The sequence below is a fragment of the Bufo gargarizans genome, chromosome 10, assembly GCF_014858855.1.
Source record: "Bufo gargarizans isolate SCDJY-AF-19 chromosome 10, ASM1485885v1, whole genome shotgun sequence".
NCBI lineage: Eukaryota > Metazoa > Chordata > Amphibia > Anura > Bufonidae > Bufo > Bufo gargarizans.
In genome coordinates, this window is record NC_058089.1 from 24815577 (window position 1) to 24835124 (window position 19548).

General features: G+C 45.5%; 1 protein-coding gene across 1 annotated transcript in view; it reads left to right on the forward strand.

The window, feature by feature from the left end:
* The window catches only part of BRSK2 (BR serine/threonine kinase 2), a 134364-nt gene extending 116020 nt beyond the window's left edge, over positions 1-18344 (forward strand). Inside the window, exons 18-20 of the mRNA XM_044270104.1 lie at positions 338-427; positions 8250-8297; positions 17939-18344. Coding sequence (XP_044126039.1) covers positions 338-427; positions 8250-8297; positions 17939-18114 — 314 coding nt within the window. The 3' untranslated portion in view covers positions 18115-18344. The remainder of the gene's footprint in view (positions 1-337; positions 428-8249; positions 8298-17938) is intronic.
* The last annotated feature ends 1204 nt before the right edge of the window (positions 18345-19548 follow it).

Consider the following 19548-nt stretch of genomic DNA (forward strand, 5'->3'; position numbering starts at 1 on the left):
TCGACAAGATGTTGGTGCAAAAGTTGTCCACAAAAAACTAATTTCTAGCATGTGGGAAATAAATCAATAATGTGATGCATATACTTGGTGCAAATCATGACACTTTATATCCGTTCTGTGACAAAGTCCTGACAATTCCATTGGAGAATATTATGCTCCATTGTACATCCTATTCCTATCGCTATGTCCGGAGTGGCCCGTGCTGTAATATCCGCATGCAGAATTAATATTTCATGTGGCCTGTGTGCAGGTTATTAAGTGTAATGGCCGTCATTCGGAATGCATAGGAAGTTGCTGTTTGTTATAATACATTTCCCACATTCTGTACTTGCTCCAGGTCCCAGCAGAAGGTTTAAACGGGTTGTGGAGACAATTCAGACTCAGCTCCTGAGTTCCCACGAACAGCCGTCTGTATTGCAACTTTCAGGTGAGAGTCGACTGAAAGGATAGGAAGAGCACCCACCTTACTCAATGACTTCTATCAACCACGTGTAGTTCCTTGGCTTTCTGATGTGGCCGAGTGATCTGCACCATAAATGAGAACTGATGTGTCTGTATGGTTAGTACATGATGGATGCACAAGTAGGCAGAATCTAGTTCTTCAGATATAATGCCTAGGAACCTTAACCATCCACCTTGAGGACCATAGAAGTGGCATGACATTAGATGCAGTTTCATGACTATGTTTTCCATTTAAATGGGATGTCCAGTTTTGGAATCTGATATTCATATACCCAATGCAGGGAACCCTGAGTTAGAGGGGGATGTTTCAGGATGACAGGAGTGGGGCACAGTTACAAAGAGCGTCTCTTGTTCTGGAGGACTGGTCCTGTCCTACATTACACAGACATCCCACTGATTGGAATGGGCGCTGTGTAATGATTAAAAAGGTTTTCCGAGACTTAAATACTGATGACTAGTGATGAGAGAAGCGAGCTTCGCATGCTACATCCGAAGTCGCCTCGCTCAAAACTTCGGATTAAAGTCTCATGCACACGAACGCATTTTCTTTCCGTGTACATTCCGTTTTGGTTTTTTTTGCGGACCGTATGCGGAACCAATTATTTTAATGGGTCCACAAAAAAAAATGAAGTTACTCCGTGTGCATTCCGTTTCCGTATGTCCGTATTTCCGTTCTGCAAAAAAATAGAACATGTTTTATTATTGTCCTCATTACGGACAAGGACAGGACTGTTCTATTAGGGGCCAGCTGTTCCGTTCCGCAAAATACGAAATGCACACGGACATCATCCATAATTTTTGCAGATCTGTTTTTTTGCGGACCGCAAAATACATACTGTTGTGTGCATGAGCCCTAATGCTGTACGGACATTCATTAAAATGTATTTGCTCCGATGAGCTGAAGTCAATTATTCGTGAAGTTGCGCAAGACTTTGTTAAATAACTTCAGTAGTTGATTTTTTAAGTGAAAACCACTTTAAAACTTGGAACCGAACCCGGCTTCGATTCCAAGGTACCAATTGGAACCGAAGCCGAGTTCGGTTCCGTTTTAAAGTGGTTTTCCACTTTTAAAATCAACTAACAAAGTTATTCATGAATAACTGACTTCAGTTCATCGGAGCGAATACATTTTAATTCTGTATTGATACGAATCTGTGTAAAGCATTAATCCGAAGTTTTGAACAAAGCGACTTCAGATGTAGCACCCAAAGCTCGCTTCGCTCATCACTACTGATGACCTATCCTGACGTTAGGCTATTAATATTTACTTCCCAGAGACCCCTTTATAATGGGTTGTGCATTAGATAGACGCTTGCAGTCTATTATCCCTGTCAAAGCACAGCTTATTATTAAGGATAAGCGAATAGAGCTTTGGATCCAAGATCCGACGTCGATTCGCTCAAAGCTTTGTTTTAAGGCTGTACGGAGGTCCGTCTCAGTACAGCAATCAAATGTATGGGCTCCAGCGGAGGGAAATTCGCTATCACCAAAGTGAATAACTTCGGTGAATAACTTTGGGATTTGAATTTTCAACTTGAAAACCATTTTAAAACTTGGTTCCAAAGTCGGCTTCGGTACCAAGGTACCAGCCAGCACTGAAGCCGACTTCGGATTCCTATGTTAAAATGGTTTTCAATTTTAAAAATTGAATGGCGCGAGACTTTGGTGATAACTAATTTCAACTCGCCAGAGCCCATACATTTGACTACTGTATGGCGACGAATCTCCGTACAGTATTCAAACGGAAGTTTTCAGCTAAGCGACTTCTTATGTAGGATCCGAAGCTCGCTTCGCTCATCACTACTTAAAATAGGCATTGTCTAAAGTGGACAACCCCTTAAATAGCAGAAGCTATAGGCATTATGTGCACCCACTTAAAGGCGTTGTATTAGATTAAAGGGGTTATCCTGGAAATAATATTGATGACCCATCACCAGAAAATGGCCACATAAAGGGGATCTGTCATCAGACTGTGCTGCCCTCTCTAAGGTTAGCAGTTCTGATTTCTTATTAGCCGAGACTGCACAAAAAATACTGCACCTCTGTTTGCTCCCACCGCCTTTACTGCCTTCCCTTGTCCTCACAGTGAATGATAGGCCGATGGAGAGTCGGTGGGAGCGTTCCCCTTATGAATACAGTGAACTCATAACTGTGTCCAGGGTATTCTTGGTCAATCCTATTGGCCAAAACGACAGTAAATTTCTGCTGTGCTGGCTAACAGGAGAGCAGATCCGTCCCCATACAATGATGCCCTTATACAGGGCAGCGTAGTCTGCTGGATGATTGGCTTTAGGGTTTGTTCCCTCATGGCAGATACGGTGCGGAATTGCTGGCGGAAAATCTGCAGTGTATTACCTTACTAGCAAAGTGGATGAATTTGTACAAAACCTCATTCAGACTCTGCAGCGGAAACATGCAGCGCGGATTATAAATCTGCAGGTCAAGTTGTGCTGCAAATTTCCACTTCAGAGAGAAAAGCAAAAGCAAAACCGCATGTAACTCTGTGGCACGTTTTTCCACTGCAATTTAAAAAATCCATTGTAATCTCATATTAATCTCGATTTCCCCCTGCTGATGTGATCACTAGGCCACAGCGACGTTACATCCATAGTGAGGTGCATGACCATGTCATCTGTAATAGCCGACCGATAGCTGTAGGTCATAGTGATGAGACATTTCTGGTTATGACCAAGGCCTGTAAGTGTAGTGGAAATACAAGGAGACACGAGGACTAGTGCCCATCAGACTACATCGATGAAATCTGAAGTAATGAAAGTATGTTTTAAAAATGTTAATGTTTGAAAGCATTAAAGGGGACCTAAAGCTGTGGTGAAGCCACGATTGTGCCGCCGTGTTCCTCAGAGCGTTCTGCACCTTCAGGTTTTATTGTATCCGATCCGCTTTTCCTACGTGTGGAGTATGGATCCGTACTCCACATGTGGGAAAAGTGGAGCAGGGCAGATAAAACGCAACAGTGCAGAGCGCTCTCAGAAGCACTGCCGCGCAATCTTGGTTTCACCACCAGTTTTAGTTACCCTTTAAAGGGCATCTGTCAGCAGTTTTGTACCTATGACACTGGCGGACCTGTTACATGTGCGCTTGGCAGCTGAAGGCATCTGTGTTGGTCCCATGTTCATATGTGCCTGCATTGCTGAGAAAAATTATGTTTTAATATATGCAAATGAGCCTCTAGGAGCAACAGGGGCGTTGCCGTTACACCTAGAGGCTCTGCTCTCTTTGCAACTACCGCACCCTCTACACTTTGATAGGGCCAGGCAGTGAAAACGTCATCACGCCTGGCCCTGACTTCTCCTCAAGTGGAGTGAGCATGGCAGTTGCAGAGAGAGCAGAGCCTCTAAGTGTAATGGCAACGCCCCCATTGCTCCTAGAGGCTCATTTGCATATATTAAAACATAATTTTTCTCAGCAATGAGGGCACATATGGACATGGGACCAACACAGATGCCTTCAGCTGCCAAGTGCACATGTAACAGGTCAGCCAGTGTCATAGGTACAAAACTGCTGACAGATGCCCATTAATGTGGTTTACAGTGTTTATATTTTTGGTTAGATAAAAAAAAATTTGGTTGGAAAGAAAAGACAGAGCAGAGAAATACTTTAGAGATCTTTCCATAGGAAGAATACTGACCAGATCACGTTGGAGCAGGAATATAATCTGTTCTAAATGATATACAGTATACAGGCAGCATCGGGTGTAGACACTGGATATATCCCTTGCAGAACTTAAAGGGATTTTCCAATATTTTTATTGATGCATCAATATCAGATCCAGGTGTCGGACCCCCGCCGTTGAAAAGAAGGCCACTCCATGTCAGTGCAGCCTTCCCTTCATTGTTTCCCTGCTCGCCGTCGACATTGCAGCGGTGAGCAGGTGTAGTTACAAGCCGCCCCGTTCACTTCAGTGGGACGCCTCTTTCCAATTCAACTGTATAGAAACGAGCCATCCTATAGAAGTGAATGGGACAGCTTGTAATTACATCTGATCGCTGCACTGTCAATGGTGAGCAGGTAAACAGTGAAGGGAAGGCAGCGCTGAAGGATAGGTCATCAATCAAAATATCTCGGAAAACCTCTTTAAAGTTAAGAACATAATTGATCAAAATTGAGTTTTTTGTTACAGCGTCTGAGGTGTATCCCTCAGTACAGCACAGAAATAAGAGACACCTTAGGCCTCATGCACATGACCATATCCGTTTTGCGGATCCGTAAAATATGGATGCAGTCGGTGTGCTGTCCGCATTTTTTTGTGGTCTGCATTTTGTGTACATATTCTATCCTTTTGCGAAACGGATGTGGAAAGCACACGGATGGTCCATGTGCTGTACATTGTGCAGACATATAGAACATGTCCTGTACTTGACCTTTAAAATGCTGACCACGGACCCATTGAAGTCCATGGGTCCAGAAAAGATGTGGATGCAACACGGATGGTATCCGTAAATTGCGGAACTCAAAATACATATGGCGGTGTGCATGAGGCCTTACTCTGATCATGCTGTATTGTGCATATTCTTTCTTTGGAAAGACATCTCCATGCCTGTGTGTTATCATGTAATTCCCTCGTCACATCTATGGAATCGTTAGAGACGTGTGTAAGAACTCATCGTAGTGTCGCCAAATGAGCCATTTAAAGGGCCAGTACCATGTTGTTGGAACCCAGTTTCATTGCACCATTTCTGTCGTGCAGAACTTCACCATAACTGGTGGAGGTAGAGTTTTGCAGTAGAGTTAATGCTGGCAGTGGAAATGGTCCTCCTGTCTTCTGTCTCCTAACCATTTGAGGCAGGAGCAGGCTTATATCAGAGAGGGCGCCATAGGAAAAATCAATAGACCGCCCATCTCCTGAGAGTGGTTGATGTCATCGAAGCATATCCTGCCGGATAACATTGGGGCGTGATGGCAGATGTCGCCATAGCCCCCTCTTTCCCTGCAGTCTCTTGTGGCAACCTTTAACTGGCTGACCTGGCAACCTAAATCCATCTCCACCCATTAGCACCAACCATTAGTAGTCTTCCTACTCTGTGTGTGTTACAGGCTTTAGCCACCAAAAAATTCTACTTGCCTCAACGATAATGTTTCTCGAAGGTCTACAAATAGCAGAAAAAATACATATGTACTATATATATATAAAAAACCTCGCACTTGACCAAAACGAAGGCTGAAAGTAGACCCATCACCTTGCTTACAATGGAGGCCTACATACTTGGATGCCCCGCTCTGGCTGTCCCAGCTATGTAAGGCCTCGTGCACATGGCAGGGTTGTATAGAGCTGTAATAGGGCTCCAGTGCCGTACAGACGCGTGAGACTTCTACTATACCTCCTTCACACAATGGTATATAGAGGTTATCTGCAAATCACCTGCCGTATGTACTGTATCTGAAGGGGAGTAGTACATCCAGACCTGCTGCCATGGGCATGAAACTTAAAGGTGATAGGTGCACTTAACAGTAAAGCTCATTTCATATTTTGCAGTATACGTATTACTTAAAGGGAACTTGTCACTTTGGGGCCTGTAAACCACCACCATTGCATAGCTTTACATTCACATGGCCGTATACGCAAAATGCAGATACTAGCCGTGGGCCCGTTGTGAAAATGCCTATTCTTGTCCACAAAAAGGACAAGAAAAGGACATGTTCTATAATTTGCTGCCCGGATGTGGAATGACATTATATTTTGCAGTCCCATAGAAATTAAAGGGTCCACCAAAAATGTTGATCGGACGCTGACCTAAAATAAAATAGGAAGTGTCTGTTTCGGCTAGAATATGCTAAAACAAACAGTTATTATCATTTATAATATAGGGCATGCTAATTGGCATTTAAGGGTCATGGAGGGGGCGATGTTGCTATCCTGAACAGCCACATAGTCCGGTCTTCATACCTTTTCATCCAGGCTTGATTGATGATGACCTGCATGCTCCAAGTCTTGCAGATGCGCCCGGGACTCCCTGTGCATGTGCAGATTAGTGAGGGGTACACTCCTCAGCGTCATGGCTGTACCACACAAGTCCAGGGGGTACACCTCATTGTACTGTTCATGCCCAGCGCATCTGCGAGACTTGGAGAAGACAGGGGCATGTCCCTCGAGCCTGGTAGGGAGGGTTTGAAGACTGGATTGCGTGACTCTTCAGAATTGCAATGCGGCCCCCCATGACTGTTTAGTCATAACTAGTCTACATTATAAGTTCATTTAATACATAATGTGGAAATGGACAATTTATATAAGGGCACCTTTAAAAAAGATATTTACCAGCGGTATAACAGGATGGTGGTGGCTGAGGGGGCCTCAGATCAAGTGGCCATTTCCCTTTCATTACTTAAAGCCTAACGTCATTTGAAAATTCAGGTGTGCTTACCGGGGGCGTACACAGATCTCATAGGAGTCCACAGCAAAATGTAGTATTCCAGCCTCCCCCATCCCCTTGAGATTTCTAAAAAAGTGATGATATTTCATGCTAAGTGAATAAAAAATTTTTTTTAAAGACACGCTCCCCCTCACCCTCTTTGTGCTTAATGCATTTACACCAGACAACCGCCATAAATGCATTGCTAAATCTCCCCTTACAGCTGTAAATCTCCTGCTTCCATTGAGTACATAACACTGGGAATGTATACAGTTACCATTGATATTAATGGAAGCTGTAAATCTCCTTGCACTGAGCTCCCTCTAGTGGTGGCTGCCCAAAATAGCCATTGTTATGTCAGGAGCAAGAGTTCATCACCAGGCCTTATATTATTCCCATGGTCCACTTCCATGGTAGTTTTACCACTTAAAATTAACCCCAGAAATATGAGATGTGGGAAGCTGTTGGTTTGGTGTTTTTTTTTCCGTACTTGATAAAAGTGATGCAGCTTAGGCTCTGTTCACACTGTGCGACCCGTCCTATCAGCATGGTATCCATTGTTTTGAAGGTGCTGCATCTATCACTATTTTCCAGTCAGATACAATGGAATCTGTAGCGGAGGCTAAGACGGATGTGAGCAAAACCTTAAAGAGAATGTGTCGTCAGAAAAGGGCCTATTGTTTAAATAGAATTTTTTTGTGATTTTTTAAAAAAAATCCATGTCACTGTATTAAAAAAAAAATTGTCCAATAAGCCTCAAAACACTTCCTGTTTTGTAGAAATCACTTTTCAGCAGTCATCTGATTATCATGACAGGCAGGATTATAATAACACGAAGATAGATAGATAGATAGATATGCAAAATGGCAGAACCAGATACAGTATAAAAAAGCAAAAAATGAGGTCTACGTCAAGTGGAACTAGACCAATGTCCAAATATAAAAAAAAAGTAAATAGGCAGCACACTCAAAAAAATTAGTAAAAGCAAATAAAGTACTTATTCACCAATGTAGTTGAGTGTGCTGCCTATTACCGGTATATATTTTTTTATATAGAGAGTTACAAATATATAAAGAAATATATAAAGAGATATGCCAGTATTTACATATATGTTGTATCTCCAGCAGAGACGCATTTTATTAGAAGGGGGAATAAAATCACTGGAGACCACCCGGCTCTGGTCAGGCAGTCACCGGGACAGATCATTTGGATTCCACCAGACAACTCCCTATATTTCAACTTCCTGGCCTCCAATGAGTGAGATGTGTAGGGCTGCAGTCACACCTGAATTCTCCAGTTTTACATGACGTTAGGCTTTAATGGTAACTGGAGTGTGTGTTAATTTGGGAGGGGGTCTGCTTTGTGTGGGAATGTTTGGTTCATGTCCCCCCACCCTGTTTTTCCCCTTGTGCTGTTCAGACACAAATAACTGTATGGAGTATCTCAGTGGGAAGATCTCAAAATGTGGTAAGGACCCTCTGCTGTGTGCTCATATCTCTGCTGCTGTTGCTACTGCTCCCCTCCCTTTGCTTCCCACGCAGATGCCCCCTCACTCAATCCCCCACCCAGACAGTCCCTTTCCCCAGATTCCTTCCTACTCCTCCCGCAGTAATTGCACCAACACAGAAGGGAACTGACCCTCAATGGCAATACACTTACACGAAACAACAACCACTCGGGTAAATATATATATATACTGGCATAGGACCCTTGAATACGGTCATACCCACCAATGTCACACACATGCTAGTTACTCTCCACTTAAGGCCAGACAAAGATGAGCGGGTTCAATGCGAGAAACTCGCAGCGCGTGGCAGTGTGAGTTCCCGTTCTGACCTCTGCTCCTCTGACAAGATGGGTTTACTGAGAACTAAATAGTGAGACCGTACCTAAATATAATAGTTTCACTGCCTAGATGGACGGTTACAAATAACAAAATAAATCTTTATTGAAGAATATTGTAATAAAGTCACTTGTCTTATATTGCCTTACTAAAGTCACCATAAAGACAGGCAGATCGGGACTAGTGTCTAAATTAGACTCGGGTGTGTATTCAGTCTAATAGGCACTTACCATGGTCAGAGCAGGAGGGATGCTTATAGATTTTAGCAATACCTATATGTGCGCACAAAGTGCAGGTTCTCTGCTTTACCAGGTTCCCGTAAGTTAGTGGTACTATTACCAACCACTGGACATCGTGGTCCTGGGGTATGTACCATGCGTTCTCTACAGAGACACACGCTATTCGCTTGTAATGGGTATATGATCCCAATATCCCAGCGATATAACCGTATGGCTACTGTCACTCTTGGCCAGATGAGGGGATGTCACAGTTTCTGACCCTCTTATATGACTGTGTGAGAAGCGCTCAGGGTAAGCAGGGAGTACAGCACTAAATGGAAGCTCTAACACGGCCATTCTGCTGACCCTCAGAAATCTTTCCCAGCGCTTACTTTGATTCCACCAGCACTAATGTCAGTGTGTCAAGCCCTAAGTCTGCTCAACGCGTTCCTGTTTCCCTTTGAACATGAAACTTCATCAGGAGCCAAAGCCATCATAGCGCCGATACTAGAAGTTTGTGCCTGTGCTCCTGATGAAGTGTCCTGTTCAAAGGGACACAGAAACGCGTTGAGCAGACTTAGGGCTTGACACACTGACATTAGTGCTGGTGGAATCAAAGTAAGCGCTGGGAAAGATTTCTGAGGGTCCGCAGAATGGCCGTGTTAGAGCTTCCATTTAGTGCTGTACTCCCTGCTTACCCTGAGCGCTTCTCACACACTATAGCCAGTCATATTAGGGTCAGAAATTGTGACATCCCCTCATCTGGCCAAGAGTGACAGTAGCCATACGGTTATATCGCTGGGATATTGGGATCATATACCCATTACAAGCGAATAGCGTGTGTCTCTGTAGCGAATGCATGCTACATACCACAGGACCAACCCCGGATGTCCAGTGGTTGGTAATAGTACCACTAACTTACGGGAACCTGGTAAAGCAGAGAACCTGCACTTTGTGCTCACATATAGGTATTGCTTAAATCTATAAGCATCCCTCCTGCTCTGACCATGGTAAGTGCCTATTAGACTGAATACACACCTGAGTCTAATTTAGACACTAGTCCCGATCTGCCTGTCTTTATGGTGACTTTAGTAAGGCAATATAAGACAAGTGATTTTATTACAAGATTTTTCAATAAAGATTTATTTTGTTATTTTTAACCGTCCATCTAGGCAGTGAAACTCCTCTGACAAGATCCCACAGCATCATAATGATTTATAAGGCTGTGTGTCCCTGCAAGATGTGAAATCTATTGAACTACACTGACATAATGCTGTCAGTGTAATTCAGCAGAGTCCAGGTCTCACAGGTAAACACAGGCATATATATCATAACGCTGTGCGATCCTGTCAGAGGAGTAGAGGTCAGAACGGGGACTCACATTGCCACACGCTGCGAGTTTCTCTCATTGAACTCGCTCGTCTGTGTCTGGCCTAAAAGGGGCTGTGTCACTCTGCATTTTCCATTATTAATGACATTTCTCCCTAAAAAAAAGGGGCTTTCCTGTTTTTATGGAATCAAAGTTGTGCAAATGATTAATACACTTTTTGTGCTCTTTTTCCTAGTTTTCAAGATCTATGCTTGCAGTCTGTGAACAAGAATGTTCCCTTCACCTATTCTGTCCTGCCACGTGCACAGCTTGTAGGGGCGGACTCACACGTACTATAAACTTTACCCCAAGAACAAATATGCCACAAAATCGGCACGTCTTGAATGCAAATCTTGATGTACATTTGCTGCAAAATTGCGTCAGATTTGCAGTGGAGTGGAAACCACATCAAACCTGCATCCAGATCTCATGTAGGCATGCAGATTTTGCAGCGGATGTGTGCATGGTATAGCATTTACAGTATGTGTGAATCCACCGATAAAGGATTATTTCCATCTTGGATGTTTATTACATGTACAAAAGTGGGACCCGAACCTACCTGAAGAACAGGAGTCACCCCACTCCCGTCTCGTGGCTGCCGTGAATGAAGAGGTGGCTGTGCATACAGCTCCCTCCATTCACTTCAACGAGAGTTCTGGAAGACATCCTTGCATGGTTACTCTGCTATTTTGGGAACTCCCATAGAAAGGGTATGGAGAGAGAGCCTCGCATGTACAGCCACTTCTCCATTCACAGCAGCCGTGAGATGGGAGTTGAGGGACCCTCTCCCTCGAGATATATGCATCGGGGGCACCTAACTGACATGTATCTCAAATCCTGAGGATGTGACACTGTGAGCAGTAAACCTGTGTCAGTTCACTGACCGCAAGCAGAGATTTTTTTAAAAAGGTGAGCACTTGAAACCCACAATACAGTTTAAAGTTACAGAACTTTATACAAAAATATATTGATTTACCCCTTTAATGATATCTGCATCTCGGAAATGTTGGTGCCAACCAGCTGGGCGACGGCCACTTAACAGGGTGGTAACATGACTGTGTTTTTTATTTCAGACCTCTAAACAGTACCTCTGCCGAAATATGCAGCCATATACTGTATATCTGCTGCAAAATGATTCAATATGGAAGTGCCACCATAACTATGAGAGAGCATCAGGCTCTGATGAATGGTCCCTGTAAGACATGGCTGCCATTCTGGAGGAAGGCATCAGTACTGACACATAATTAAAAAAAAAAAAAAATTATATGAAAGAAATACAAGTCAAGACAAAGTGACACAGCCCCTCGTGTGCTGTCCCTGCCTACAGCCACCAGCTTCTTCTCAGGCCTGACCTTGCCCCCTGCATGACTAGATTGTCTTAGATTTTGGCACGTTAGCTGGTAAGAGGACCACATCTTGTCCTTCTCCTGGATAAGTTTGGGCAGTAAACTTTTTTTTTGAGACGCTGCTTATGGCGAGGACCCTTTGAAAATCTGTAATTTGTAATTCTAACACTTGCGGCTCTCCCACTATGCCTGGCCTCCTTCTTTCCTCCTTCCTTGTCTAATGCCTTTCTCTGTCATCCTTCCCCATCTCCGATCTTCTTACGTTGTCCATTCATCACCATCGTTTTCCATTCATCACCATCGTTTTCCTCTCTTTATTTTGCTGTCATGTTATTCCATCCATTTTCCTTCTTACCCTCTGTCCTTCAGGATGGCATCTCCATCTTCCTCTAATCTGTTCTTTCCCTGCATGTGGCTCCTGGCAGTCATTTTATTTCTCTGAAATCAGCATTACCAGCAGTAAACCGCATCACATATCACTCGGATGTCATTAGAATATCTGCGAGGACAAACATGGCTCCTGTGAACACTTAGAACGTCTTGGTCCAGCCCTCAGAGGAGATAATAGAACTTGCACATGACACCAATACTTCCTTCTCCTGTCTGATGTACACTTGGCTCCATTGCCGAAGGAGATTTATGAAACCGTCCTTGCCCATAACCACCGATAACAAAATTAACGCAGCATTTTGATTGGTTGCAATGGGTGTTGGTCCGATGAGTGAAGGTCCAACACCCCCGCCAATCGGCTGTTTGAGGAGGCTGCAGTGCTCCGTCCGGTGAGTGCTGCAGCCTCCTCACAGTTCACCAAGCACAGCGCCATCCATTATCTAGTGGCTGTGCTTCGTATTGCAGCCCGATGAATGTGATGTCAGTGGCCTAGGAACAGGCTGTGTCCCTCACACAGCGCTGCGGTCTGTTCAAGCAGCTGATTGGGAGGATGCTGGGGGTCAGACACCACTGATCCGCTATTGATGACCTACCCTAAGGGTAGGTAATCAGTATTAAATACTCGGACAACCCCTTTTATACAATTCACCACTACAGAAATTTTGAAGGTCCTCAAATTAGAAGCCATCACACTCTGAAGCAAGAATTCTACTGGCTTGACACCTGCCCAGACTAAGGAGATATTCCCTCACCCTCAGGACACACACTATGGATGCATACATGGCTCACCAATGTGATTGTCGAGAAAACTAGGCCAATGTAGAATTTAGCTCCCCAGTGGTTTCCTAGCAACAGACTACAATGTGCTGAAAAACTGTCAGAGTGTAGTCTGTTGCCAAGGAGTCAAATCACTCAGTGTCTCCATGTGAATGTGGTTTGGGCAAGACAACCTCTCTGTTTTGCTCAAGCATTTCTTTCAAATCATTTATCCTTTGGCTTTGAGCAAGATTTTTGTCATTTATTACATCATATAAACTAGGGATCGGCCACCTTCGGCATGCACACTTTCTCGGCTGTTATTGTACCTCCCATAAAAGTGAGAGGAGGATTCTGGGAGTTGCTGATCCCTGATATAAACCATATAAAACATAACATATCTGCCCGTATAGCGTTTGACGTTTCACCATCACCGTCGCGGATAACATGCACACATTTCACCTAGAAGCCAATCAGAGTTCAGGTTTCATTTTTCTCAAGCTGGCTTGGGAAATCTAAGCTGCAGTCTGATTGGTTGGTCCACGGCCACATTTTCTCTATCCTTTTGGACATTACAGGGTGGCCTGTATTACCGCCTAGTCACGTCCGACCCAGGAGGACTTAGGCTACTTCCACACCTGCGTAAGCTGCGGATCCGTCTGGTATCTGCACAGACGGATCCGCACCTATAATGCAAACGATTGTATACCTTCAGAACGGATCCGTTTGCATTATGAAGAACAAAGTCAAAACGGATCCGTCCTGACTCACATTGAAAGTCAATGGGGGACGGATCCGTTTTTAATTGCACCATATTGTGTCAGTGAAAACGGATCCGTCCACATTGACTTACATTGTAAGTCTGGACGGATCCATTTGGCTCCGCATCGTCAGGCGGACACCAAAACGCTGCAAGCTGCGTTTTGGTGTCCGCCTCCAGAGCGGAATGGAGCCAAACCGATGCATTCTGAACGGATCCTTATCCATTCAGAATGCATTGGGGCTGAACTGATCCGTTTTGAACCGTTTGTGAGAGCCCTGAAACGGATCTCACAAACGGAATTCAAAACGCTAGTGTGAAAGTAGCCTTAGTGCAGTTGATATTTTTGCATCACATCCCATGATCCTTTGCAGACACAGACTAAACACTATTCACGTGGCCACCGCCACACACTATACAATCAGCTCCTCCTCCGCTTTCCTCACCCCATTTGCTGCTTCTCTCCCCGTGCCAACACACTCCCTCTGCCTTCAACATAACGGCGCCATTTCTGCCACATCCGCTTCATGTGTCATTCAGCTCGGTGGCTCCAAAGGCTGCAGAGCTGAAGGACGGCTTGTACGATGTTACATGCGCAGCATCTTCTTAATGATTGGTGTCTCATATCTGCCTGTGGCTGCCTCTGCCTATCAGTGTTCCTTCTGCATCATCTATCTGTCCCCCTCCTTTCTCGTCCTCCTGTCCGTCCTCTTCTCGCTGATCTGGTCCTTCTCTTTCCTTCCGCGACCCTTTCTTTGTATTATTTCCATGGCATGTTTTTTTTCCCCACAAGAATCTCAGATCATAGAATATAGGTAACGAGTAGGCTCACATTAGGCAAATGTATATTAGAGAATTGCTCATAGAACAATTCCCTCATATAAAATGTACCTGGCCGTCACTCCGCTAGCGATACTATGGCCACATGCTATGTGGCTGCCAACGGGAAAAAGCTCTACAAGCTGCGGTTTTTTGAAGTGGCTCATGCCCACGACCATGTGTATTTTGCAGATCCTTTGCGACAATGCCTCTCCTTGTCCACAAAGCGGACAAGAATAGGACATGTTCTATTTTTGAACGCACCTGCGGACATATGGAAACGATCATTTCCGCGTTTTGCAGACCCATTGAAGTGAACGGTTCCGCGTACGGAATGCAAAAAAAACAGGACAGACACGGAAAGAAAATACAGTCATGTGCATGCGCCCTAAGACTGTTTAGCGCCATTCTTTATCCCTCGGCCACCCTGTTTTAGGTGTAATGTTCTTTCAGGCGTTTTCTCATAGACTTTTCTATAGGAGAATTGGAATGTCGCTGACCCACTCTTGGTTTGTCCCCATTGAATGGAGCTGAGCCGCGAGCAGAAATCCGCTGCTTCTTCCGTCAGCATCCGCTCGACATGTCCTTTTCTTGGCACGGTCACGGCTATAAACAGCATCCCATTGAAAACAATGGCCGACAGATTCAGCACTGCTGCCGGTGGAATTGTGGTGCAGCATCCGCTCCAAGAATCCGCCAGCAAACAAAACAAAACCTCAGTGTGAACTAGGCCTTAGGGCTCATGCATACAACCGTATGCCCTCCGAGACATGCGGTCAGTGAGCGGGCCATATGTCCCGGAGCGGCATACATCGTGCGCACGGGAGCGCACAGCATCATAGGTTACTAAGATGCTGTGCGCATCAGGCCGCCTGCGGGACTATTGTCCCGCACTCATATGATCTGAGTGCGGGACAATAGCCCCGCGGGCGGCCCAATGCGCACAGCATCATAGTAACCTATGATGCTGTGCGCTCCCGTGTGCAAGATGTATGCCGCTTTTGGAGGGTATATGGTCGTGTGCATGAGCCAGAACTCTTAGGCCTCTTTGACATGGGCGTCCTGAATTTGCTCCGGATGCGTTGCGTGTGCATTGCGGGAAACCCGCGTGAGTAGGCACACAATTGCAGTCAGTTTTGACGCGATTGCGTTCTAATGTTCAGTTTTTTCCGCACGAGTGCAATGCGTTTTGCACGCGCGGGGGAGGAAAAAACTGGATGTGGGCATGCGGTCGTGTGCATGAGCCCTTACAGAGTAGGGTGGGTTCACACTAGCGTTAGGGATTCTGTTATTGCTTTCCGTTATAACATGGATATAATGGAATCCTTAAGACGGAAGGACGGATCAGTTCTTCTGCCCATAGACTTGTATTATGACAGAATGCAAAACGGAAGCCTTTAAAAGGCATTCCGTTTGCTTTCTGTCCTAATAGAAGTCCATGGGTGTCAAAACGGATCCGTCTGCAAGACGGAAAACAAAGTCAACAGGACCCAGATGGATCCTTTTTGCTTTCCCATAGACTTCTATTAGGACGGAAAGTAAACGGACTGCCTTTTTAAAGATATCCGTTTTGCATTCTGTCTGGGCATTCCGTTATAACGGAATCCCTAACGCTAGTGACTGACATATTGCTCACCTGTAGATGCTTAATGGTGGCAGACACATTCCGCAGTTGTCGGCCGAATGCTCTTTTTGCCGGCAGATGCTTCTTTCAGCGCTTCCCCTTTCCTCCATACATATGGACGCTCACGCGTGCATGTGGTCTGATTACCGAGAGGGGAGTAAGCCATTGCCATACACTTTTGGCAGTGGTTTGTCTTCTTTAGGAACAAGTTGAAACCCCCCTTGACATCCAACGACGGAAGAGTGTCTACCATACAGGACTGTCCCGTCGAAATCAGCGGGTTTATCTGACATACATCTAATGTCTATGGTCACCTTCAGGCCAGACACAGACAAGCGAGTTCAATGCGAGAAACTTGCTGCGTGTGTCAGTGTGAGGTCCGTTCTGACCTCCGCTCCTCTGACAGGATCGCACAGCATTATGTCAGTGTCATTCGATAGATTCCAGGTTTTGCAGGGACACACAGCATTATAAATCATTATAATGCTGTGTGATCCTGTCAGAGGAGGCCTCACATTGCCACATGCTGTGAGTTTCTTGCATTGAACTCGCTCGTCTGTCCTTAGTTGTTCATAGCCACGCGAGTACAGATGTAGCAGAATTTGCTTCGCAGAAATGATATCATGATATCTCACCTTCTTCCACTGTTCTTGGATTTCTACAGTCCAGCAAGTAAACCTTATCTGGGAGTTATTTAGGATTAGAAAAAAACTGCAATTTCCCTGAAGCAGCAGCAATCATATCCACGGACTCTGCGTGGTATTCGTATTAATGAGGCTGAGCGGCAGCGACCAAAGCTCCGGTTTCAGGAAAACACGGACCCCATTATATAATACTGGACAACATGTTCCCTTTAAAAAAAAGAAAGAAATGTTATAACGCTGCACAAACAGTTCAATGGTAACTTCAGCTCTGCTACATCTGTATTATATTATCCATGTAGATAGGCATAGGTAAGCTAGTGCTTAGGAGCCTAACAACTCCCAACAGTTTTCAAGATCCCTTCTTGCTCTTAGCCCTCCCGTACATGACCTGATCTGTTTTGCAAATCCGCAAAATACGGGTACCTTCTGTGTGCAATACGCATTTTTCTTAGTCCCATTCACACGTCCGTAGTGTATTGCGGATCCGCAATACACCCGGCCGGCACCCCCCCCCCCCATAGAACTTCCTATTATTGTCCGGGAGCTGCGGACCGGAAGATCGGGGCCGACTTCCGGAAATGCGGATGCGGACAGCACACTGTGTGCTGTCCGCATCCATTCCTGCCCCATAGAGAATGAATGGGTCCGCACCGGTTCCGCGTGAATGGACGTGTGAATGGACCCTGTCCATTTTTGCGGACCCATAGCAATGAATGAGTGTTCGGCCAACAGCATTCTCTACAGCATCCCACCACATACACATGCATGCTTGGCAGAGCATTATGCCGGCTAATCTTCCTGAGAACAAGTAGATCAGGCACATTGGACGTTCTGCTGTCGGTGAGAGTCGGGAGCCCCCCATATTAGATGGTCAGCCGGCAATCAGCCGTCATCATTTTGTTTTCTCATTTCCTTTACGGTTCTGTAACTCTCCCCTTCATCTTTTGACACTGATCCTTTCCTGCCCTTGTTCCCACTCTGTGCCTGCCATTTTACCCCTATTTCTCTTTGGCCCCTTCTTCAAAGTGTACCTGCTGTCTACATACGGCAGAGGCAGCCATTTTGAGATTGCCGTCACACGCCGCCTACCAATTCCCAAGCTGTCCACTCTGAATGACTAACCTCCAGTGGAAGACAAAATGGCTGCCCCATCATGTATGGACAATGGGTTCATTTTGAGTCTCTCTCCTCGACTCTTTCCCATTCTCTCTGTCTCTTTCTCTGCCTGTCTCTCCGCCTGTCTCTTATCCTCCCCCCTCTCTCCCTTCCCTGTTTTTCTCTCTATCTCTAGGCCGCCCAATCAGTAACTTCTTTGACGTACTTAAACAACTTTTTTCAGACGAGAAGAACGGTCACGCTTCTCCCGCCCCCGGGCCCCTCAGCAAGCAGCGTCCGAGTGATAATAAGGAGCAGGGGCCCCTGGGAGCCAGCGGGAAGGAGAGAACCAGGAAAACCAGCCCCGTCATCACTCAGGAGGCCCCTGTCCCTGCTTCCCCCAGCAAACAGGGCACATAACAGAGGAATTACCCTACTGTGACCCCCAAGATGTCACTAAAACCCAATGATACTACAGGGAGTATGCCCTGCAATGCACTCAGCGAACAGCAGGTGGCAGTGTCACTATAGGAATGTATGACCGGTCACCTGTAGTGAACCAATGAAGACCTTCTGTATAATCATGGGAGAATGTCGCATACGCCTGTAGTACACACAGTGACATTGTGCAAGCGTTTTCCGTCCGGTGTGCTGTGGTTACATTCCTGGGCAACGCTTGGCTCTCCGGCTGCTGGGGTACTACAAGTCCAAGCATGCCCTAAGGGCCGGCATGATGGGACTTGTAGTACCCCAGCAGCTGCCAGAGCCGCCGGTTGCCTTGCCTTGATGTGCTCCATGAGATGTCATTGCCTTTATGTAGCTAAACTGCAATATCCATCGGATGAATCCTCACTATGTTATGTCAACCATCACCATCATCTTCATCATCGATCCAACCGCACAATACAGCCCTGAGATATGGGCTCTGCTCCATTCTGCCAGAATGTAGATAGGACTGGACTATGGCTTTATCTTAAGTATATATATATATGCTTTGTACATACATGTAGACGTGTGTATATATGGTAGCACACACCTTTATCTCCAGTATTAGAAGTAGTAATCGTCCGGACACTGAATGTTTCTGTATATACGGCTATAAATATGTATATAGAGAGCTCGGAGCACAATCATTGCTGGCTGCAGTCTGCTTGGTGCAACCTTCCCGAATTAACGACTTCTCTTCTCTGTCCTGTATGTTTGTTCTCCATTTCACCTCTCTCTACGACGCCTTCTCCTCTTCTTCATGCCTGTCCCATTCTTGGGACACCAATTGTCATCTTCTGCGTTTCTCCATACTTTCCTTCTCGCATGTGTGTGTTCTCCCTCACTTTTACCTCCGCCATCCTCCCCCCCGCCCCCCAGGAATCATCCCAAAAAGCTAACCAGCCGCCCTTCATCTCCTCCAATTCTTGTCCGCCTGGCCAGAAGATGAACCCTGACTCAACCCTGCGCCCGCCATCCTCCTCGAAGCCTTCAGCAGGGACATCTCTCTTCCCGAGATGGGCAATAAGGCGAGCAGGAGTTGGGTTACCATCAAGCGGTAATACGACCCTAACGAAAATGTCGGATTTCACGTCAACGTCATGGGAAACGTAAAAGACGAGCTCTGGTTCCTATTACCTTAATGATAACTCTACTCCTGAAGACCTGCTCAGCTGCACCGCTCAAGGATCCACCGAGAACCATAATGTAACGCCTATGGTTGCGTGTAGCTCTTCAGGCTGAAAGGGGTTAATAGACTATATTAAGGGTTTAAAAAAATGCTGAATGTATTTAAGGGGTTAATTATGTTTACACGTAGACACACGCATACACACTGCTACATCCGGAGAAGGTTAAAAGAGAAGCTGC